Source organism: Pyrus communis, chromosome 10 (genome assembly GCF_963583255.1).
Source record: "Pyrus communis chromosome 10, drPyrComm1.1, whole genome shotgun sequence".
Classification (NCBI taxonomy): domain Eukaryota; kingdom Viridiplantae; phylum Streptophyta; class Magnoliopsida; order Rosales; family Rosaceae; genus Pyrus; species Pyrus communis.
Window position 1 is genome coordinate 8,433,318 of NC_084812.1, and position 23,337 is coordinate 8,456,654.

A 23,337-nucleotide genomic window follows, 5' to 3' on the forward strand; every position below is an offset into this window, starting at 1 on the left:
GTATTTTTCTATCTTCTATTATAGGAGACATTCAACGCTCTATGTGAAAAAAGTTGAGATTTCACCATAAAGCAAATTGACTACATAAGGACTATAGTCCCACTTCTTATAAGGATATGCAAGGTTTTTATTTTGAAATAATAGGGACATGCAAGGTTGGTAAACATTCAATGTGGAGCATTTTTTCGCAGGATCTGTGTGAGGTAAAATTTCAAGTCTGACACGTAGACAATACAAATTGAGTGACGTGGAATGCGTGTAGTCATTGAGCTTCACACGTTTACCAATATGCTATGATACAATGATTCAATGAAGGAAGTTACATGCAAGATTTAATAACCTTAAGCAAGTGGGGTGTTTTTTCATTGTGAGATGTTTCTTCACGTCCTCAAACTTAGAACCATGCGGAGAACTTTCCAACATCATGGCTCACCAAATTCATTTTTTACGAGATTCTAAATTCGATTCTCCCATTACTCGTTGATTTAGACGTCAGCCTAAAATAGTTTGTTATGATATGTGGTTGGACCAAAAACAAGGGTTTCTTCCTCGTCAAGTCCTTAAGGGGCTTTTTCCATTCACACTATTGGATTTGGATTTCAATCACCTGTTCCAAGGGCCTCATTGCTCTTGTCCTTCCTCATTTTTTATCTCACACAATCCTCTAAAAACCCAAAACATATCACACACAATCCTCTCACTCACACAATCCTCTAAAAACCCAAAACATATCACTCACACAATCCTCTAAAAACCCAAAACATATCACTCACACAATCCTCTAAAAACCCAAAACACCATCCCAAACCACCGCCAAAAAAAATAACCCACCCCCCAATCCAACTTTCTCTAAATCTCAACCCACTTCACTTAATTCTTAATTTTTTATAGTATACGTTCCCTTCCGTTGAGGGATCTCTCAAAATGTTTTATTTGATGGACACTTTGTGATGCTCATTCCGTAATTTTTTTAACATTTTAAACTGTCTATATTTTAGTGTATCATTTATAAATTATCAATGCAAAAATTAGATAAATCCAAAATCATCAACGTTCAATTATAGGGTTACAAATGGACATATACAATTTTCTAAGAAACACTATTATGACTACTATTTAATCTAACAGTCAAATAATTCCAAATTTGGGTGGTTTTTGGTAGACATGATATTTGAGAGAATGCATAAAAGATAGACAATTAGATTGTTGAAATACAATGTGAAGTGGACACAACAAAAGATCTTTCAATGGAAAGAGATATATATATATATATATATATATATATATATATATATATATATATATATATATATATATATATATATATATATATATATTACACACACACACACACACACACACCCCCAAATACAACACATTTAGAAATTAAAATAATATAGTGGTTGCGACCTCTTCATTTCCAATATTCGAACTTTAAGTCACTAGACCGTAATAAACTCTACGTAGTTTTGGAACTCTTGTTTTGGTTTTTGAAGGTAGTCATATAATTGGTTAATGAACCGACTGGGGACAAAAATACAAATTGATATAATGAATTTTCAGAGACCGACTCAAAAGAATATTGCAAAACCCTAGCTGTCAATTATTCTCTTCCATTTTCTAACAATAGTAGCCAATTCAACAAGAAGAAGATCCCAAAATGGGTGCCAACTCAGACTGTCAATTAAGAAACACTAGAGAGTTGAGGGGGACGACAAAATGTGAATACTACGTTGTGCTAGAGTCCACATACTACCAAGTCGATTACAAGCATTGCATTTTCGGCCTCTGTCGTAGACACCGAAAATGATTGACAATTAAGTACGATGTTCATTTAGATGAGAAAAATCATACAAGAGGACAGTGCGCATTTAAGTGGCCTTATTAAAACTTTATCAAAACTATCAACTTATTAAAAGAAAAAAAAATGTCTCGCACTAAAAATACATTAACAAAATGAAACGAACCCAGCCAACAACGATATAACTAAAAACAACATCACTATTAGTCTATTACTTTAGCATATACAATTTATCCAAAAAAAAAAAAAACATATACAAAACAAAATGCTTCTCTCTCTCTCATATGTAATTAACAACATGAATTTTGTTGTTTTTCAACAAAAAGAAAAATGGAATTTTTGCTACGTTTTCTTATACTTTAATTGAATGGCGCTCAAGATTATGCACAAATTAGGAAGGCTTTGCCAGAGTTGGAATCTTATGCGACTTTCGTTAGTGTTAATGCTGGAATTTTCTGGTTTGTTATCAAGCGTGCGTGTCATATGATTGGTTTTTTATTATGCGTTTTGTAGTGGTGGTTGGGTGTATATTTGTCATTATTTCCGGAAAAAAAATTAAACAAATTAGAATAAAGGTAAACTTGAAAACGAGATGCATGACTTTGAAATATATCTATTCCCAATTTGAACAAGATATCCAATGAGGGACCATCTGAACGATCACATAACATTGCAAAAGACATATCAAGAAGAGACATCAAAAGACCCATCAAGTTTCAAGATTAATTCTTCAACAGTTTGGGAACTGGTGGTTATTAAGTTATGCCTGGAGACTTGTTTTATGCCTTTATTGTAATGTTATGTCTTATTCTCTTCCCTATAAGTTTGCTGGAAACAGGAGATGTATTTAGTTTTTGGAGATAAGACAATATAACTCTATGAGTTTATCAATCAAAGAACTCTTTTTGCTTCCAATTGCTTTATTGCTAGCTGCTTCTATTTCCTATTCTCTACGGGATAACCTGACCTGCATCAATATCATAGCCAAGCAATGATGTTAGCGACCTAAGATAGTAACTCTGGTAGAGGAAGAAGCAAGTTATTACGTGATGCTAGAGATATACACAAATCTGTATTCAACATGTATTATTACGAAAGTGATGCTCTTATCAACCAAAACTATTAGCCCTTGTTGTTAACACATTATTCTTAGGGGTATCCAATTGGGATTCTTATGGATTTTAGAAGAATTTGGCGTTTTATTTAAAAGCTCCATTAATATCCATTAAACTTCATAACAAATTCCGCATAAAATTTCTTTCAAATTCACATATAGTTTATGTGAATTTGTTAAAATTCACGTGAAAACTATATAAATTCATTAACAGTTGTACGACTTTATCAGAGTCCATAATTTTATTAAAATTCATCAAAATCTCAAATGAATACACTTCTCTTAATTTAATGAGAAAAGACTCTCAAAAGTAGAACTTTCATGGACTCTTTATCACCTCATGTTTGTGCCATAATTTTCGTGTCAATATTATAAATATTTTACTAAAAATATAAAATGCCAGCGAATTAGAGATTTACTTAAAAGGCGTCTTCTTCACATTTCTCAATTTAATTCCTAAATAAGAAAATAAAAATAGACGTCGTGTATGATGAATTAGGTCAACTAAAAGTTTATTGCGTGATATTATCTAGAAATAGGGATAAAATATGTGTGACGAAAGCACTATGAGTCCTCATGCGGCCACAAACATAAGTTTGATACTTTCCGAAATTTTCCCGGAAAATAGCAGATTCCTGTTTAGATTTTTCTCATCACCCCATTTGTTGCTTCTTCCAAATCCGCCATAAGAACGTTGAAAAATGGCTTTCAGTCTACGCACCCAGTCCCACTCCATCAATAAACCATGCCATCATCAGCAGCCACCAATTTTTTCCACCACCCAAACCTCAGAATCTTCCCCCGCCGTTCTTATCGGCTCAAATCTCTGAAACCCATTTCTTCTTTTCCCAGATTTCCCGCCAAAAAACTGGATTTCTCAGGTGGATTCGTCCCCAAGAAAGCTGTTTCGGGGCGGAGGAGCAGAGTCATGGCTTCGAATTCCATGGTTGAGCTGATAAAGATGCTGCCTTCTCGAAACGCCGACGGCGAAGACGGCGGCGGAGAGATTCAACCTGAAGATTACATTGATGGTTCTTCAGAGTTGAGTCCTTTGATTGTGGATAATGGGTTGGAATCGAAACTCAATCGACTGGTAGGTTTCATGTTTTCTTTTCTATCTTTTTCATAGAAGCCCTTGATAGCATTTACACTTCGGAATAAAAAAATTAAAAAAACGTAATGAAAATGATTTAAAATTTTTGATATTTAACGAAAATAACAAGATGAAGAATAAAGTAAATAGTACACTAATTGGTTTTTTAGTGTAAAAATATGATTTTTCGTTAAAATTAACAATACCGAAAATTTTTCTTTAAAGTTCAAAAAAACTAAAAAAGGCTTCAAACCCGATACTTTAGAAGTAATAATTAATAAAAGCACGACCTCGAAGTGTTTTGTATAAAACTTATAGTTGTGGGGGTTTTTATTTTTTGTTGGAATGATGTTAAGGGATTGGTTTGGGTTGTGGATGCAGAGCAAGTGGATTATATCTGCCCTTTTTGCTGTGGTGATTCTGTGGAGGCATGATGGAGAAGCCCTGTGGGCTGCAATGGGGTCTGTTGCAAATTCAATCCTATCTGTTATACTCAAAAGGATACTGAACCAGGAGAGGCCAATTCAGTCGTTGAGATCGGAGCCTGGAATGCCTTCTTCCCACGCACAATCCATCTTCTACATCGTTACGTTCACGATTTGGTCAAGTAATCTCTCTTGTCCCTGTTGATATTGTGTTTTTTCTGTTAACTGAATGCTTTAGGTTGAGATGTAATGTATGCTTTTCAGCGGTAGAGTGCCCGCCCTCTTGCACCCAAGTTGAATCCCCCTCCCCGTAGATTGAGTATGTCGCCTTTGCAGAGAGCTGGGAAATCATCTTTTTGTGGGATATCAAATTGGTGTACCATGTTTCATATGAAAGAAAAAGTACTTCTTTAGGGGTTTTTCTGGTGTGACTTTATCTCCGCTCTGATACCATGAAAGATGTCGGAATTCAACGAAAATTAGTTTTCTTGTTCTTGTCAGTCAAATATCAATTTGATACCTCTGTTTTCTCATCCCATAATGGTACCTCTGTGTGTGGTATTGCAGTTGTGGAATGGCTAGGGGTAAATGTGATTACTTTGACCGTCGGTGCGTTTGCCTTAGCGTTTGGAACATATTTTGTAAGTATTCAATCTTGTTCTGCATTCAGTTAAATAATGCTTTGAAGCTTGGCTACATATTTGAGAGTGTTCAAGTTCTTAAGTTGATCCCCTACTCAAAACATAACAAATTTGCTAACCACCCTAAATTGGTGTTGAGCATTACGACCATATTATGTGTCACTAGATGAGTTTGATTTAATCTACCGGTACACAAATCTTAGAAATTGAATTCATCCAATGGTGTGTAATGTGGTGGTAAAGCTCTTAAATCTCAATAGACGCTGCAATGCAAAAAATTTAACAGCCAACGATATGCTTTTAGATTGCTTATGTATATCTTTACTATTCGTTTTTGCAGACATGGTTACGAGTCTCACAAAAACTTCATACACTTAGCCAAGTCATTGTGGGTGCTGCATTCGGAACCATTTTCTCCATCTTTTGGTTCTGGTCATGGAATGCTTTTGTGCAGAAAGCGTTTGTTTCCACGTTATGGGTTCAAATAGTTGTAGGTTTGGGGGCTGCTGGATTTTGCCTAGGATTTCTTGTGCATGTAATTCGTAATTGGTTTAGGGCTTAGGGCTTAGGGATGAAAGGTGAAAAACCATGTAAATTGAAAAAGCGTATGAATGAGTGACAAAATGATTCGAACAATATCTTCTTGTTTCGACAGTTAACTGTATAGGAGAAAAACTTACATGCAACCCGGACTTCTTGAACCCAGCATGCAGCACCCTTTGAAATATATTGATGCAGAACTTTTCTGGAAAACTTTCACGAGCGAATATCAAATTGCGAGCAAACATAGTTTCGCAAAAATAAGTGCTAATCATCTGAATATGAAGATCTGGTGTTATCAGTTAGCCCTCTGATGTCGACAAGGCCGAAACCTCTACTGAAGCATGCAATTTTGCAGATGAGACGGTTAGAGAGTTTCCATGCCTCCGATAATGCTTGACCTTTTAACGTGACCCTGGATCCAGATTTTCCTGTGATTTCCAATCCTCGAGCCACGGCTAAAGAAGCAATTTCATCTGGTTCCATATGGTTCTTTACTACATAACTATGCCCTGAGAAACTCTCCACATAATATAAACTGGACTTTTGCAAGGAATTGGAAGTAACTCCATCATATCGGAGAGATTAGCTTTAAGTTTCAATGGATTAAATACTAATCTTCAGCATCGATTAATGAAGAACCAATTTCCTGAATAGTATCTTCTGCCTTCGAAGCCAGTAATTCCAGTACACTGTATATATCATCAGCTTGTGGATGGGATCGATCTCCGGCTACAAATGCAGAAAGTCGATCCCTGACCTTTATCCAAGACCATCCCGGCTCCTTAATTACCCCCTTTGATCTCATCATTTTCCTTACTTCTGCTGCTTCCCTCCATTTTCCTTTAGCAGCATAAATGTTAGCTAGGGTTATGTGAGTCACAGCACAATTCGGGTCCAATTTAAGGATCTCATCTGCAGCACGTCTTCCACAGTCGACATCACCATGGAGCCTACAAGCTCTAAGGAGAATAGACCAAACAACATCATCCTGTTGAACTGGCATACATTTGATCATATGCTCTGCCTCACTTAACCGTCCAGCTCGACAGAGGAGATCAATCATGCAGCCGTAGTGTTCTTTTGCAGGATTAATCCCAAAGTCATTTTTCATTGAACTGAAGTAGCGGAAACCAAGATCAACCAATCCAGCATGGCAACAAGCAACAAGAACACCAATGAAGGTCACCGAGTCTGGTTTCAGACCAACCCTAGGAATCTTCTCAAACAGATCAATGGCTTCTCGGTAGTACCCATGTTCAGCATATCCATTAATCATTGCCGTCCATGAAATAATATCATCAAGTTCTGCCACATCGAAGATCCTTGCAGCTTCTTTTAAACTTCCACATTTCGAATACATATTCACTAGAGCACTTTGTACCATCGATGTAAACTCTAAACCGACAGACACAACATGAGCGTGCAGCTGCTTCCCTTGCTCAAGCATTGCCATACTTCCACAAACACTCAATACACTAGCAAGAGCAAACTCATTTGGTTTTGGTCCATCCCTTCTCATCCACGACAAATACTGAAAAGCTTCTTCCCCATAACCTCCTTGAGAATACCCGACAATTACAGCGCTCCATGAAACAATATCTTTTCTGCTCATCTCATGAAACACCTTAGAACCTGAAGCCAAACGCCCACATTTGGCATACATGGTCACAACGGAATTTCCCACCGACAACGAAGAGATAAAACCCCTGTGTAAAACGTGGGCATGCAATTGTTCACCCCATTCAACTCTAGCAAGACTGGCAACTCCAGAGATAACGCCTGCAAAAGTGTATTCATTAGGACTTACACCGGCTTCTTGCATTCTTTTAAACGCTTTGATTGCACGGTCCTCTTGACCCGTCCAGAGGTATGTTGTAATGATTGATGTCCATGAAACAACATCCTGTATCCTCATTTTTTCAAACAATTGCAACCCATAGTCTAATTTGCCACATTTGTTGTACATGGTGGCAAGAGAGTTCGTCACAAATGAGCTCTCATCAAACCCCTTCTTCATTGTTTGCGTGTGAATCGCTCTCCCATATTTCAAAGCCCTCAAATCAGCACACGCCTTCAATGAGATAGCAAACACATACGCGTCATACTGCACCTTCGACCTCCACATTTCAGAAAAATACTCCAACCCCTCCACATTGTAACCGGCACGAACAAGCCCGGTTATAACAGTAGTCCAAGACACCACATTTCTTATCGGCATTTCATCAAAAACCCTACATCCCTGCTCAATCTTACCAATCTTCATATACATGTCAAGAAGCGCACTGCCCACGAAGACCGAATTCACAAAACACGATTTTATCGAGTACCCATGTATTACTTCCCCATAAGACAAGTTCAAACCAAGTCCACAAGCCTTTAATACAACACTAAGAACAAAGGGGTCCATGCAGATTCCAGGCTGAACCCACATGTGCGAAAACAAAACCAATGCCTCAGAGGGATCAGAGACACCAACGTAGCCTGAAATCATATTGGTCCATGAAATCTCATCTCTCTGAGGCATTTTATCGAACATGTTCCGGGCGTCTCCAACTTCACCTGTTTGAACCAGCTGCTTCAATTGAGCGTTGAGTTCAAGCATATCTACGTCATTACCCAATTGGGTTTTCTGCTCTAGATGGTCTGGTTTTGTCTCCGGAAGAAGAGGGTTTCTGCATTCTGTATGGGCGAAGGCTGAAGCTGTAAATATTCTTCGAATATGAGGTCTAATTGATAAAATCATGTTCTGCTTTGTTCACTGACCATGAGAATCGTTGGGCGCCTACAAGAGATACGCGCGCAACATTTTTCTGGCTATTTGTCTAATGGACATGGGCTCAACTCAATCTTAATCACAAATAGTCCATGAGGCGTAACAAATACGCGTAAGATTATTAATTTATGTGTTATAATAATCGTACATAATGTGTTTAGTATCAATAAATAAAATAGATGTTGTATTGTTATAATATAGGTGACCACCATGTGACGGTTTTATGATCAATCAAAAAAATTTATCGTTTTTGAAGAGGTAATGAGTTCACATCCCATGTGTCCCATGGATGACAATAGTTGAATAAAAGAAGAAAAAAAAGCAATGGTTATAGCATAAATAAACTTTGAAGTGTAATAATTCACGTGTTATAATATGAGTAGACGATATGATTGATTTGACATCAATCTACTGTAATATTAATAAATAAATTTGCTATATTATAATATGAGTAGATTAATAATACCCCGAAGCAATATGTTACATGCATTAAGAGGTTTAAACATGTTTCGCTCCCGAAGCTATCTGGTTTTCTACAAACCAGAAAACTTCCTGAAAAACTCACTCCACACTTTGACAACATAAGTACGAGACGTCGAGTTCGGGACATGTAGGGCAAAGAAAAAGCGCAGTATACTATACGTGTAACACAAGTTTCCTTCGTGGACGAAAAACGTTTCATCCGAATCATCTCTAAGAGAGGAAACCCTAAACAGCAAACCTCACAAGGGTAATGCATTTGATCAATTTCTTATAGGTTTGCCTTTGTGTCTACCCAACCATTCAGCCCTTCTAATGGCCCTTGCCCTCCTCCACATCCGAGCATTTCTTCTCCGCGCAAAAATCTTCCGAATCTGATTGAGCTTGTGAGACTGTTGAGCAATCACATTTTCTGTTGAGGGATTCTGACTCAGAACTATGTCGTATCCATCACGGAAAGAGTCCATGCCTTCGGTGAGAAGCTGCCAGAATAGTCCCCCGGCAGCTGCTCCTCCTCTTTTTGCCGAAAAGTATATCTTGGAGTACACTGTGTTGAAGAGCAGGTCTCTTTGGTAGGTGCTGAAACCGGGATCCTTCCAAGATTTCCCAAATTCTGCGATGAATATTGGCTTTCGGAGAATGTTCTGCGCATCTTGGATGTGGGTGTTGAGCCAGTTGTTCAAGAAAGTGAGCTGAGTTTGATCATTTGAGCTGGACAACCTGCTCAAGCAAAAACCGGTATAAGTACACCAAAGATGTGATCCTGCAAGTTAAACATATTTACCATTGATCAGGATACGAGTGAACTGTTGCAAAATCGATGCCAGGAATCCGATTATTCGCGATAAAGTCTGTTCCGATGTTAAAAGGGGGATTGAGACTCATCCTCTGAGGTATTGCTTGTCCATAAAATCCCTCTAGACCAGCTTCCAGTAAGTGGTTTCTGTCTATTGACTTCACGTGTGAAGCCATTTCCATTATCCATGCCTGTTAATATGAACACCAATTAGTAAAAATCTGACATCAAAAGAAAATCCATCTTTAATTAGCAATGCACAACACATAAAATGGTAGCTGCAATTGGTAATTCGCAGTTTAGCCATCCATACTTCGCTATTTCTGGCATTTATGCTGATTTACGAGGGGAAAAACTTGCGTAGGGGCACCTGGATCACGTCATCTATATGGTAGTTCTAACAAAAGTGTGGAATTCCTTGTCCTTTATTCTCACCCGACCCCTCTCTGGTCTATCTGATATTGGTATGAAAGATTAAAATGGATAATTAAGATATTGTTTTTTTAACCTGAATAGTCCTTCCCGAAGGATCTGATGTGCATCTAGGTTCATTAATAAGTTCCCAGGCCATAATTGTTGGGTCATCTTTGTAATGAACTCCAGTGTAGCTGTTATATCTGTTAAGAACAGTCTGCGAAAAATTCGATCTAAATTAGAAATGAAGATCCTGCTTATTCATAAACAGAAAAGGCTCGTCGCAGACTAAGGCTCGCTTGGTGCCTAGGATCGGCTTTGGATTGGAAAATACACTATACTCAACATACTTTGAGTAACTCGTATCTTCAACATACGATGGATTTTATGAGTTATCCAATCCAATCTTAGGCACTAAACGAGCGCTTATTGCTTTCACTTACGGTTACATGGTTCTTGTAGTAACCCTTCACAACGGGGTTCCTGAAGAAATCGTCATCAGATGTGAGGTGCTGCCCTTGACTTCTTGCCCAATTCACATACTGCTTTCTTCCTCCAAAGCTCTCATAGTTGTTCACCAAGCTTAATATCAGCTTAATTCCATATCTTCTGGCCTCAGCTATAATAAAATCCAACCCCTTCAAAACCAAAATCCAAACGAAAACATTTACGAAAGTCCCCATCATTGCATGCTTTTTTAATATTCTGCACTTGTTCCTAGGATTGGATTGGATTTAGATAACTCAACAGATTGAAAGTACGTTGAAGGAAGAAATAGATGCCAACTTCCGAAGTTTGTACGAGTTGAAAGAAGAGACAGATCACTCATGAATGAAACTTATCCCATCAAACCCCCACAAAATGGTACGATCAACACCTTATAGTTTAATCCAATTCCTTCGTTTGGGACAAACTTTGGCCTTCGTTTCTTACTTCAGGGTACTCTGAGGCCTTGTTTGGTCTGAATTGGAATGAATAACTCACTATATTCATACTTCAATAAAAGCGCGTTATCCAATCCAACCCAATTGTAAAGAACAAACGAGGCCCAATTCAGTGACTTATCCAATCCAATCCTAGGCAGCGTGACGACAAGAAAAACAAAAAGTAGAGCAGAAGAAGTATGAGAGGAGGAACCTTAAACATTTGCTCATTGTATAAGCCAGGGGAGAACTGAAGAGGCCTGTAACCTCCATCACTGAAAGCCCAAGTTCGAGCCACGGTGAGTCCGTGGCTAGTTGCTTCACGGAAAACAGAAGAGACTTTGTGCCTCTGAGACGGGTCGGAAGCCACATACATTAGCCAGTAGCCGTTGAAGCCGTTTGCATAGTAAGGGCTGCCGTTGAGAAGAAAATGCACTCCCCTCACTCTGATGAAATTATCACCTGCTGCTGAAACATGGATTGGAGTAATAAAACACTGTTGGTGGATTAAAATTGCTAAAAGAAGAGCAAAAGATGGATGCTTCATCTTCTCCAAGTGTGGATGAAATGTTTGCAGTCGGATAAAAAGCTTGGAGGTGGAGGTGGAGGTGGATTTGTTTGTTCTGGTACAATTGCAAATAAATAGAGAAAAAGAGATACTAGTGACCGACACAACAGAGGACCTGCTGAAATCAATGACAAATTCTTGAGTAGGAGCTTTTGCGACAAGTCACTTACTTATTTTAAGATATATACACGGCGAATAATTTATATGTCATATGTGCACTGTCATATTAGCGTTTCGTGTCAATGAACTAAATAAATGCGTAAATTTTGCTCTATATATTCTTGTTTTATAAGCACAAGACGCCACTAACATTTACCAATGTCATGTAAATTGTTATCATCCACAAAATAAATTTGGTCCTATAGACACTCCGCTACCTGTGTCTTGCACCAACAATGCAGAAAATATTATGGCCACATTTATTTGATAGAACCCGTGATATGATGCACCATGTCATGAATAATGAGATGCCAAGCTATCACCTTTTATGTCCATGGAAACTGCAATGCCAAACATGTGGGGTTTCCTTGAAAACGAAGTTTGAAAATGTTTTGTTAATATTATATTAAACACAAGGCGTAATTGTAACAATGACTTTTGGACTATAACTCGGGTTGCATTTTCGTTCCTGTATTCGAGTATAAGATTTAGTAATCTTCAAACAAATTTTGGTGGAAACACCGGTAAAGATTACAACACAAGAAACAAGTCTAGTAACGCTGAAAACCTCCATTCTTTTCCTCTTACTACATTTGTGGGACCAAGTTCTCCTGCTAGACAAACCCCCTTCACCCAAAAAACAAAACCCTACTATTCCGTATTCAATTTTTCTTGAGAAATATACATAAACAGAACGGGTTATATATTCTTAAAATGGAAAATATGCTTGAACCGTCGTTATTCAAACATATTTTCCATTGTAAGCTTTAACTTTTAATGTGTCCTATCTACCCACCACGCGCATTAACATAGTTGAACTTGACGCTGCACTTCAGCCCATGTGAGGAGAATTATCCCCACTCTGTTTGTGGTTTTAAGGGGTAGGATTTTGACATGATGGTGCCACAAGGCATGCCAAAGCCATGTCTGGCCATCATTGAAAGCGAGGATGCCCATCATCATTCACCTGCTTCAAACATCCCACGTTACGGGAAACCTACCTACACTTTGATGGGCTTCAACATTTCTGATGGGCTTGTGTGCGTGTGCGTGTGTGTGCGTGTGTGAGAGAGAGAGAGAGAGAGAGAGAGAGAGAGAGAGAGAGAGGACTGAAGGGGTTCTACAGGTAACAAAACCTTTGGCTTTGGGAAAATGCCATTGCTTACAGCCTTACAAGAATGAAGAATGCTTGAGATTATCTTCCCAGTGAGATTACAACTATACCCTACTCCAGCTAACAAAAAGGAACTGGAGGCGTCTACGTTAATCAACGACATCAAAACCATCTCGAAGATAACACTCGTGTAGCCTAAATGATACGGCCATCCTCGCTTGTGTTCTCCAATATATACGGACTGGTTGTAGAGGCCCCAACATCAAAATGCTTGAATTTGACCCCCATAGCCATAATTCTTCAAAAGAACTTCGTCTTGCCGCCAATTCTCTTTAACCTTCACTACAACCTGTTTAAAGCATGAATATAGTCCTGTAAGGTGGATATCTTCTATATAAGACGTGACGAACAAAGTAAAAGTGAGGAGATAATGCTGCAGCCCAACTACCCACAGAATGCATTAAGCGCAGGACAATGGCCAATAAAAACAATTTGACATAGTTTGTGCACAGATATCGGTCATAGTGTAACTTGGTACCTCTAGAAAAACTTTCTTCTGCAAAAAGTTTTCTATGTCGAGTCGAGCAGCAGTTGCAAGTAGTTTCAGAGCTCTCCCTTCCAAAAAAATGATTCAGGATATAAACTAAGCGATCGAGCTATCTCTTCCGACAGTGATCGCACATGAAAGCTCTGTAGCTTTTTGTGATACATGCCTTTATGCACCATGTCAAATTAAATATTTGATCAAGAAGATAAATAAAGTTCGCTATAGTTTGCATGAAGCGGACAAAATATGCAACTGAAGATTACCTACTTTTCCAATAACAATGATCTTCTGTGAGTTTTTTTCAACGACAATTTTGACTTGTATAAAATCTTTTGCCATTGGCCTAGTTTTGTAGCTCACGACATTCACCTGGTGAAAAACAACTGGAAATATTATCTTCTTCTTTCTGCTTCTCTCTAGGGATGGGGTACCATTACTCACAAGCCAAATCTTTTGAGCTTCTAAACTACTTACCTGACATGAATAAGGAATCTCCTTACGGTATTGCATAAAGATCTTTTCTCGAACAATTTCAGATACAAAGAATCTTTCTGGGTGCTCACTGACAATGTCCTAAGAATTCATAAAGAATAAAGATAAGTTATCCGTACATGAAAATAACACTTTTGGATATTCTTGAGAGGTATAAATTTACACTTTGAATAAGAATACGGAAGACAAATTTTTACTACTGCTTAAGGGGAACTTACTTTCAAAAGTTCAACACCAATGCAGTTTTCTCTTTAGGATGGGAATGTGAGGTCTGATTGTAGAAAGTCTTATGACATTTATTACTACCGTGCGATTTCTGCACATGAATCCTAATGGTTGGGATAAGGCGAGAATAGAACATTCACGGCCATGAAACAGGAACACCATTAAGGACTTTAGTTTCAAAGAAAGGGAGGGCAATCATGAGCCTATAACATGAAATTCCAAGTACCTTCGGATAATATGCTGGCCCAAAAGGAAGTTTTGATAAAATCCAATGCTTGACATCTTCCACTCCCTGTCCAAGTTTGGCACTCACAGGTATGACCTCGTCAACGTTTGTAAATTTCTCGTACCACTGTAAAAGATGTAATTCTTATTTAGGATAAAAAAAAAGTAGCTTAGACAACAAGATCCGGAAATTAAGTGTGTAGTTATACGCGTAAACAAATGCTGACCTCTAGTTTCTTTGCAATTTCACCAGGTTTAATCAAATCCTTCTTATTCATAACCAGCAAAATGGGTGGCAAGCTTTCCGTCTGGTTACCCACACCTTCTTCCAACACTTCATCAATCTAGAAACGAGAAAATGACCTGAGGACAAGAGGACAAAGTTTCATATGCAATCCTACAAATGAAGAAGCATACTTTTTCAGGCACTTTACATGCATCAACAAGAACAACTACACAGTCTGCATTAACTGTAGCACTCCGGACATTCTTCATCATCATAGAATCCAACTTGTGCATTCTCTTCTCCATAACACCCGGTGTGTCATACAGTATCATCTACACACAAATCCTTATGTCAAACCCATATGCATCACCAGAACTTCAGAAACCGTCAATAAAGTATTACTTCTGTGCGAAACAAGATATTAGTCGGCTCTTAATCCCGAACCTTAGAAACTTCACCGTATTAACATTTCCTTTATATTTCCTTGTATATCAAGTAATCGAACTATACCATTGTTATAACAACATTTCCCACGGGTTTCAATGAGATTTCAAAACATATACATATAAACAACTGAAATAAAACCAACAACAACATCAGCTAAGAACAAACCTGATAGTCTGTGCCAGAACATATACCGAGAATTCGATGCCGGGTAGTCTGAGGTTTATCAGTAACAATGGACAACTTCTGGCCAACCATTTGATTCGAAATCGTACTCTTTCCCACATTCGGCTTCCCCAGCACAGCCACATACCCTGCATTTTCACTCAATCAAACCCACAACTCCAAATAACACCCAAAATTCCTCTGCTAAAATTAAACGAACCCAGAAGAGGTTTTATCAAATTTTACCGCTCCGATGATTCGGGTCGGCGGCGTACTCGTGCTCCTCCATCTCGTACTCATCAAGCAAAGCCATGTTTCTGTCAGGCTTCTCACTCAGAGACAGCAAAGAAGACTCGTCCTCCAAATAATCGTACTCTTCTTCCTCCTCCTCCTCCTCCTCCCCTGCATCTTCTTCTTCTTCTTCCTCTTCCTCCTGGGATTGTTCTTGTTCGGTGATCCTGAGACGCTGATCTGTAGCGGCTAATACAAGTTTCTTCTATTTTTTGCCTGGAATTGTGGGTATTTGGAGAAATGGGGGAAGAGACAAGTGTGGTGGTTTTGGGTTGTGAAGAAGTTGGAATGGCGGTAACGGGTGGGGGAGTTTTCTCTGGGAAGAGTTGCTGACATGTGCAGAGCTAGCTCCATTGTCGGAGCTCCAGAGTACCTGATTACACTCTTTCCCTCTGTTTTATCTTACCAGTGGATAAACATCTTAAGACGGCGTCGTTTATTATTTTCCCATTTTTCGGACCTTTTTATTTGGGAGCTATATTCACGTTATCGTTGTATTCAAATTCCCTCTCACCATTTGAATTTCTAGCTCAATTTATCTTTTTTGTTTACAAGATGGAATTGTATATCATTTTAATATAGAGAGGGAAATTTAAACTCGAGTACAAGACTACGAGCAAGGGCGGATCCAAGTCCAAGGGGTCAACTTGAGTTCCAGAACCCCATTAAAGTTGGAAAACATAGGGAAAAGATCGACGGAGGACTGTTCGATGAAATGCCTCTTAGACAGTATTCAACAGGCTTTGGCACTTTACTCAACAGCCCTCAGGACAAGCTTTAGCGGCACGCCTTGGTAGGTAAAGCTTCGCATCATACCTTCCAACTTGTCAATATAACTAGGAAGATAACGAAATGCTCCGCAAGCGCTCGGCTAAATTTAAATGAAACCCAAGTGACGAATATCGCAAAAACAGAATCGAATATCGCCAAATCAAACTGCAAGTATCCTACCATGCACAAGAACAATTTCTAGTAACTAGGGCACCGGAAAACTGATCCCCGATGGGCGCAAATCAAAAATCATTAAATCAGACGAATACTTAATGGGCATACAATTGTGTATAAACGCTTCGAGACAACCCGAAGCTCAAACTTTACGACTTCAAACTTTAATTATTTTCTGTAGAACTGTACATCCTCAGATCATAGGAAAATCTAACTGATAAAAGAGCAAGAGAATGTTATCCACAAAGGATGTGGCATAGTAGAAGACCTTTTATTTTCTCCTTCTGTTATACGGCATAGGGTCACGGGTGCAACGTAAAGTGATTATCATTTGCCTGCATCGCTACTCTCAGGAACCTCGGACTTGAAGGTTGGCGATCCCTTGCTAGAAGGGATATAAGAGTATGCCAAGGCTGCAGTACCAAGTGTTAGGGCAGTCGCAATCGAGCCCCATACCCATCTTTGTCTTCTTTCCCTTCTCTCCCTGTCGCGCCGTGCCATCTCTACACGAAACAAAAAGTAAAACTTAGGTGAGCTAATAATGCGAGGTAGATCAAAGGCCCAAATGATGCACATTAGGAGGGTGCCATATGTTCAAACCTGATACAGGTTATTGGTTAAAAATGGGGAAGAAGACATAGTTCAACTGAGGTGGGCATCGAAAATGCTTTTGATTTAACAAATAATATAATACCTCAAGCCTTAGGAATCAAGAAATAAACAAGAGGCATAAGGTATAGAAATCTCACCGAGAACGTCCTGATTCCTCTGAACCATTTCTTGATTCATTGCCTCATAGTTACGGAGTTTGTCCATCAACCGAGCAATTTCAAAGTTCTTTGACTCGATCTGAGCTTCCATCTCCAACTCCATCTCAGCCCTTATCAATCCCCTCCCGATAGAATTTGATACAAACCTAGCAAGATAAACTTGTTGGCACAGATCTTCTGCAGGATCAGAACCTAGTTGCTCAGGACCTCTTGCAGCAGCAGGATCTTCAGGGAGTGTCAATCCTACAAGAGATAATTGTTCCCTAATCCTCTGCCACTGCCTTTGCATGTTATTCAAGGATTCTTCTGCTTGCTTGCGCTTCTCTATCTCCATTATAAGGTTCAATCTCATTTCACGCAATTCAACGTCAAGGTCAGAAACAGAAAGCTGTTGCCCATGCCCGCTCTCAGATGAAAGTTCTGCGCAGAGTAACAAAAAAAGTAAGTTGCTCAATACCGCCAAAAATTTATAACTGTAGTGCTTTTAAATTGAACAAGGTGGATTACAGACATTCAAGGATTAAGCATCCAAATCTTGAAATCCTGTCGTAAATTGAAACCAAACTTCTGAACCGGAGAAATTAAGTTTTCTTTTAATCTCTCAAAAACACACAGAGAAGACATGCATAGAATGTTTTGAATTAATCTCCTCTTCTATGCCATTTCAAAAATTCAGAGACTAGGGTATTTATAGAGAACCAGCATGTTTGTGCCTTTAATCATAATTAGCGACTTAATACCAATCTCATAAATAATGAACCTTTTCTATGTCATAGAAAGACAAGGATGTCAATTTTCAGCAACACTATGACACACCGCAAACCCAATATGAAAATGAACAGGAACTTTCAAAATGACATGACACAGTAACACAAGTAGTGCCCAACACGAAAAAACAAATTAGGATTAACTATAGCATAGGGTAGGATGAGTTAGAGTAAACTATTAATTGATATGAATCTTAAAAAAAAAAAAAAAACTTATTAACACGAGTATCGAACACAACAGGTAAGTTCTGCTAGTACTCAGATCAGGTGGTTTTTACTTTATGAAGATATAAGAAATGAGTTTGGTTCAAAATGAAAACATCCTGTTACTGAGTTTCTAATTCATGAGATAAGCATGTCAACCAAGACAAGACAGAGTTAACAAATGAGTCAAGTCATCTAACGTGATTAATTAAAAACGTAGAGTTAAAGTCGACATGCTCAACACAAATCCAAATTGACGTAAGAGCTGAAAACATATTTGCACATCCCTTCATGTATAGAAGGGAAAAGAAATATACACCATATTATATGTAAAGATACCAAACTAGGGGAAAACCAGCATATTCCAATCTTCAATCATGGTGCTCAATTAATTCACGGATATATGGGCAAATCATATTCAAGAACAAAAAATAAGCAAAATGAAAGGAAATAAATTTAACCAAAAAAGCAAAGCTACATACCATCCCAAGCATCATAAAATTCCCCCATGGGTGTACTGGTCTGTGCAGAACGCTCAGCCCAAACACTTCCCTCTCCATCCGTGTTGTAACTTGCGACGCTCATGGAGTCTTTCGGATCAAAGAAATCCTCACTTTCACTATCTCTTCCTGGACTCATGGCAGGTTGCTTCAACAACTCATCTTCCCTAGCAGAAACATTACTCAGTTCCACATTACTGCTTCTCTTGTTGGGCACATAGAAGCTATCTTCACGCTCGCTACTACTACCTAGTTCCACATTACTGCCTCTAAGTTGCCCATCACTGGTCCCAAGCTTCCCATTGCTGCTCTCAAAATGATGGACTCCATTCGAATGATGCACTTCAACAGGCTTGGGGAAAGTAAAAGTATCCAACTCATCCACAGGCAAATTTGCCACCTTTGCCTCTGCGTTGTTGACATCCCCATTGAGCTTCAACCCGTTGGCCTCAGCATCATTGACATCCCCATTGAGCTTCTCCATATCTCCAGCTTTCTGGTGCAATGACACATCCTGCTCCGAGTAACTCTTCATAAGCCTTGGACCACGGCGCTTGTGGTTGATGATGTAAGGCGAGGGAGTAAATGAAGTAGGCGAATCCGGGAGGGGTGTGGCCTCCGGAGTAGCGTAAAGGGCCGGCGTAATCGGAGGTCGATTTGGCCTCTTCTCCGCAACGGAGGCGCTGTTCCTCCTCTCCAGCTTGGAGTCAGGAACTGGCATTGAACTCGAAAAAGGCTTGGAATTGGAATTCGGAAGAGATGACATGTCGGCGGATTTGGAAGAAGCTCCAGGTTCTAACAACCTATCTAAAGCTATGACAGTGAAAGTCGGCATGGTTCTGCATCACCAATTCATCATCATCAAAAATCCAAATCAAAAAACAACAAAATAAAACCCTAGCTGTGCAGTTATAACCGAATCAATTCAAATTATTCAATAATCCAAAAATTAAACACTTATAATCCGATTCATTTTCTTCAAGCCAATAAAAACCCAAGCCGCACAAATTCCAATTTCCACAGCCATAAACAGAATAATCACAACTACATAAGCAAATAAATCGAATCTGGAAGAATCCTAACGCTATGTTCAGTTGCCAAGAAAAAAAAAAACTCACAAAAACAGAATAATCATAATTAAATAAGCAAATAAATCGAATCTGGAAGAATCCTAACGCTGTGTTTGGTTGCCGAGAAAAAAAAAACTCAGAAAATCCTCCAGGTTTCGTGGAGACGACATTTCTCAGCAGTCAAACACAAACAAAAAATTAATAAAATACACATGAAAAACACAATATCAAAAAAAAAAAAACTAGACGCAGAAACAGAAAACGAAGATCGGAGACAGAGTAAGAAGCATACCAGGGAGGGGGGGGGGACTCGGAAGGGGTTCACGTGAGAGGAAGAAAGGGAGGGACGACGAGGAGGACAGAGGAGAGGGTGCAATTGTAATTGCAACTGCAGAGCTGAAACATTATCGAAATCCTTAGGTTTTATGGGGTTTCACCAGAAATCATCGCCGCCACCGCCCTTCTTCTTCCTGTGGTTGGTTGGGTCTTCGAACCTATCGCAACGACCGCCTCTTTTTCTCAGAGCAGCTCTCGCTCGCTATTTAGTCTCCTCCTCACACGCTGCCCGCAAATATTTCAAACTGCCCTTTTTCTATTCCGAGAATTGTACACCGAGGTTTTGCTTTTTCTCTTTTCTTTGCATAAGAAAATTTACACAGTGGGACTTATACTTTTTCATTTTTGTGCAGTTACCACTTATTCTAAAACAATTTACGATTCAGGCCCAAATAACGATACATGAAACAAATAAGAAAATTTGAGGTCTGACGATCGGACCTTAAGCTGAACAAAAACCCTACTTCACCTCCTGTATGTAGGGCTTAACCATCTGAAAATATTTGTTTGGGGCCACATAGGACTAGTCGGACACAAGACACTCTTATGTTCAAGGCTGTTGTCATCGCTTCACTCGATTAGGACATAGATTTAATGAGTTTCAGAAAAATTATAAAAATTGCTATGTTTTTTTTTATCTTTTTAGAAGATAAAAGGTCGAATTAACACATGATTCAGCTGCAATAAGGTGGGCGTGGACTGAGATATTTAGCTTCAAGTACTCAAGTTGTGAAAATGACTTGAAATAATAAGTGACTAAAATTACCTTGAAAATAAGACATTGTGACAGGTTAGGGTGCCAAATTGCGACAAAAAAAAATGATATTTTGGGTGTTATTGTAAAATCATTTTGTTCGTATGGCTATTTCACAAAATTGACAAAGTTCAGGCCCATTTGTGCAATTTACAGTTTGATTGAGTCAGGTTTTAATTAAATTAAGCGCGGTGGCCGTAGCCTGTAGGGTTTCCTAAATTGTTAAGTTATCTCTACTCATTAATAAAACACTCAACTAAAATTCTATGAAATTATTAGTTTAATTTTCTAATTAAAACAGAATATGAATAAGAAATATAAGGCATAAATGTAATTTCATATAACTAAATTTTGCAATTTTTTTCAAAACATAACCTACATGTAATCCTAACATATTTCTAATTAAAAAATAATAATTCTCTATCACTCTCTTCCTCTCTCCTTCTATTTCAAAAACAAAAATAAAAAATTTCTCACACACTTTGCGTGTAACCATATGCTAGTTTTACATTCAAGATTCCTAATAAGCCCTCGTGTTTTAGTTGTGTTGATCTCGGTGCGGTGTTGTTTCATCTGTTGCCGTATTTTAAATTTTTAATCGAGAAGACACTAGAATGAATGAGCTGGTTGTTGAGTGGGAAATGGGAATCATGAATCATCTACGGCTTTTTTTCTTCCTCACTTACTCACGTTTTAATTTCTCACATACTTTTTTCTCATTATTTATGACTATTTTTACGTTACACGTGAAGTGCATTAATATTTGAATGATTGGATTTCAACGGTCAAGATCTAGAAATGCAAATTCAGCTGACGATGTTATTAGTAAGACTTTATTTATGATTTGAGGCGAACTACTGATCTAATTTAAAACTCATCATGATATTACCTTTTTTTTCCCGCCTGGCCTTGTTCCGAAGCATCATAAATTAAGGCGCTATGTTCATCCTTCTTGGTGTGATTGTGGGCGAACCATCAAGTGACTTGGAGTAGCTAGAGTAGAAAATTTAAGGTTAAAAAGGCCAAAAAAAAATTGAATGTCACATTCAAAATATCATAGTGCTAAATGAGCGATTTAGAAATAAACAAAAGAACTTTCACTTATTATAAATACATAGAAATAAATGATCCGAAAAAGTAAAGTGCACCGAAGTAAAACTAATATAACAAGAAACTAAATCCATTCCAAAAGCCAAAAGGAAAAAAAAAAAAAAAAAAAACATTAATTTAAGATAAAGGCATTTTAGCCAAAATAGTTGCTGAGATTGGTATAACTCCTCAGTTGATCCTTGAGGTTTGAAATCAATGGAATTAATCTCTGAGTTTGTCCACAATTAATCATTTTGATTATTTTGTGAAAATCTCTACTTAATAAGGAGTAAAATGACAAGAATATCCTCAAATAATTAACAACGGACCAAACTTAATAAGGAGTTAAAATGACAAGAATATCCTCAAATAATTAACAACGGACCAAAATGATTTGACAAAATTGAGGGTATTTTTGTTATTTTATCCTTATTTAATGAAAATTTTTCACGAAATGTTCAAAATAAATGACGGTGAACTAACTCAGAGACCAGTCATATTAACTTTAAATCTCAAGAATCAAAGTGAAGAATTATGCTAATTTCAAAGACTGATTTAGCTAAAATACCTAAGATAAATTAATACAGAACAAGAATGTAAAATTATTCTGCCAAGTGAAAGTAGATTACAATAGCAATAACAAGAAGATACCCGAAACTGCAAGCTGAAGGCAATGTGCAGTGCGTGCTTAAAAAAGTAATAACGTAAAAAGTTTGATTTGAATTGATTGTGTTGTAGTCGGCGGTCTTTGTTTATTGTGACGACATCCAACCTCCGACTAACCGATGCTTCAAGTAATCCGAGTCGTTTTAATATACTAAACTATTGTCTTCTTGCTCAAGTATTTTTCTTTTTACGTGAAAGATGAAATCGTTTGATTTCCTTGGCTTGCACATAAAGAAATAGCTAGGTGGACCATTTCTTGTTTGAACAAATTGGATTAAAGGATAAGATTCTTTCAATCATATGTTTTACAAACGGAGTTGTGCCATCGTAGTGAGTCAAACTTGAAACTTCTTTCAGTAATAGTGGAAACAACTACCACTTTCAATTGAACATTCTTTTAGTACTTTGCGGATTCAAGTTGGATATCTGCCCCGATTAATTGTTTCTCTTATAAAACACTTATATCCACATGTACTATTGTTGAAAAGATTACTATTAGAAACACGTTGAATATTTTTTTGAACTGGTGAGTATGATTGTTTTTATATTACAATCAATATGCTATACTAATCTATACTAAAAAAAAGAAAGAAAGTTTGAAACTTGAAATCCTAATCACCCGGTCAAATCATCACTTACACTTGTAAGTACCAAATGGTTGTTCCGCAATTCTGTCACAAACAAGGGAATATTATGACGCACCACTCTTTTATAACTGTTGGATGAGTTAAAATTTTGATATCTATATAAGGTATTTGGGCCCAAATTAATATTATT

At 38.0% G+C, this 23,337-nt stretch overlaps 4 protein-coding genes and 1 pseudogene across 4 annotated transcripts; 1 reads left to right on the forward strand and 4 right to left on the reverse strand.

The window, feature by feature from the left end:
* Window positions 1-3,328: 3,328 nt before the first annotated feature.
* On the forward strand, window positions 3,329-5,660 carry LOC137748322 (lipid phosphate phosphatase epsilon 2, chloroplastic-like). Its single transcript, XM_068488464.1, has 4 exons — window positions 3,329-4,008; window positions 4,390-4,615; window positions 5,001-5,074; window positions 5,415-5,660. The coding sequence occupies exons 1-4, from the start codon at window positions 3,661-3,663 to the stop codon at window positions 5,634-5,636; spliced, it is 870 nt and encodes a 289-aa protein (XP_068344565.1). The 5' UTR covers window positions 3,329-3,660; the 3' UTR covers window positions 5,637-5,660.
* Window positions 5,661-5,686: 26 nt separating this feature from the next.
* Window positions 5,687-8,402, reverse strand: LOC137748321 (putative pentatricopeptide repeat-containing protein At3g47840). The gene has a single exon (XM_068488463.1). It carries the CDS (start codon window positions 8,358-8,360, stop codon window positions 6,228-6,230), a length of 2,133 nt encoding a protein of 710 aa, XP_068344564.1. The 5' UTR covers window positions 8,361-8,402; the 3' UTR covers window positions 5,687-6,227.
* Window positions 8,403-8,809: 407 nt separating this feature from the next.
* LOC137748733 (mannan endo-1,4-beta-mannosidase 7-like) lies at window positions 8,810-11,635 on the reverse strand. The gene is made up of 5 exons (XM_068488912.1): window positions 11,218-11,635; window positions 10,524-10,718; window positions 10,175-10,297; window positions 9,655-9,857; window positions 8,810-9,590 (listed from the first exon to the last, which is right to left on the reverse strand). The coding sequence occupies exons 1-5, from the start codon at window positions 11,548-11,550 to the stop codon at window positions 9,134-9,136; spliced, it is 1,311 nt and encodes a 436-aa protein (XP_068345013.1). The 5' UTR covers window positions 11,551-11,635; the 3' UTR covers window positions 8,810-9,133.
* A 1,215-nt stretch (window positions 11,636-12,850) lies between these two features.
* On the reverse strand, window positions 12,851-15,935 carry LOC137748845 (GTPase ERA-like, chloroplastic; annotated as a pseudogene).
* Window positions 15,936-16,496: 561 nt separating this feature from the next.
* LOC137747688 (uncharacterized) lies at window positions 16,497-20,309 on the reverse strand. The gene is made up of 4 exons (XM_068487843.1): window positions 20,008-20,309; window positions 18,628-19,484; window positions 17,154-17,594; window positions 16,497-16,907 (listed from the first exon to the last, which is right to left on the reverse strand). Exons 2-4 carry the CDS (start codon window positions 19,478-19,480, stop codon window positions 16,732-16,734), a joined length of 1,470 nt encoding a protein of 489 aa, XP_068343944.1. The 5' UTR covers window positions 19,481-19,484; window positions 20,008-20,309; the 3' UTR covers window positions 16,497-16,731.
* Window positions 20,310-23,337: the final 3,028 nt, after the last annotated feature.

Excerpts from the sequence above, each read along its gene's own strand:
- LOC137748322 (XM_068488464.1), top strand. The coding sequence starts at position 3,661 with ATGCCATCATCAGCAGCCACCAATTTTTTCCACCACCCAAACCTCAGA. Across the intron at positions 4,009-4,389 it reads AATCGAAACTCAATCGACTG|AGCAAGTGGATTATATCTGC; the intron begins GTAGGTTTCATG and ends TTGTGGATGCAG. Across the intron at positions 5,075-5,414 it reads TAGCGTTTGGAACATATTTT|ACATGGTTACGAGTCTCACA; the intron begins GTAAGTATTCAA and ends TCGTTTTTGCAG.
- LOC137748321 (XM_068488463.1), bottom strand. The coding sequence starts at position 8,360 with ATGATTTTATCAATTAGACCTCATATTCGAAGAATATTTACAGCTTCA.
- LOC137748733 (XM_068488912.1), bottom strand. The coding sequence starts at position 11,550 with ATGAAGCATCCATCTTTTGCTCTTCTTTTAGCAATTTTAATCCACCAA. Across the intron at positions 9,858-10,174 it reads CTTCGGGAAGGACTATTCAG|GCATGGATAATGGAAATGGC; the intron begins GTTAAAAAAACA and ends TCATATTAACAG. Across the intron at positions 9,591-9,654 it reads CACTCGTATCCTGATCAATG|GTTGTCCAGCTCAAATGATC; the intron begins GTAAATATGTTT and ends TTGCTTGAGCAG.
- LOC137747688 (XM_068487843.1), bottom strand. The coding sequence starts at position 19,480 with ATGCCGACTTTCACTGTCATAGCTTTAGATAGGTTGTTAGAACCTGGA. Across the intron at positions 17,595-18,627 it reads ATTTTATGATGCTTGGGATG|AACTTTCATCTGAGAGCGGG; the intron begins GTATGTAGCTTT and ends TACTCTGCGCAG. Across the intron at positions 16,908-17,153 it reads GAGGAATCAGGACGTTCTCG|AGATGGCACGGCGCGACAGG; the intron begins GTGAGATTTCTA and ends TGTTTCGTGTAG.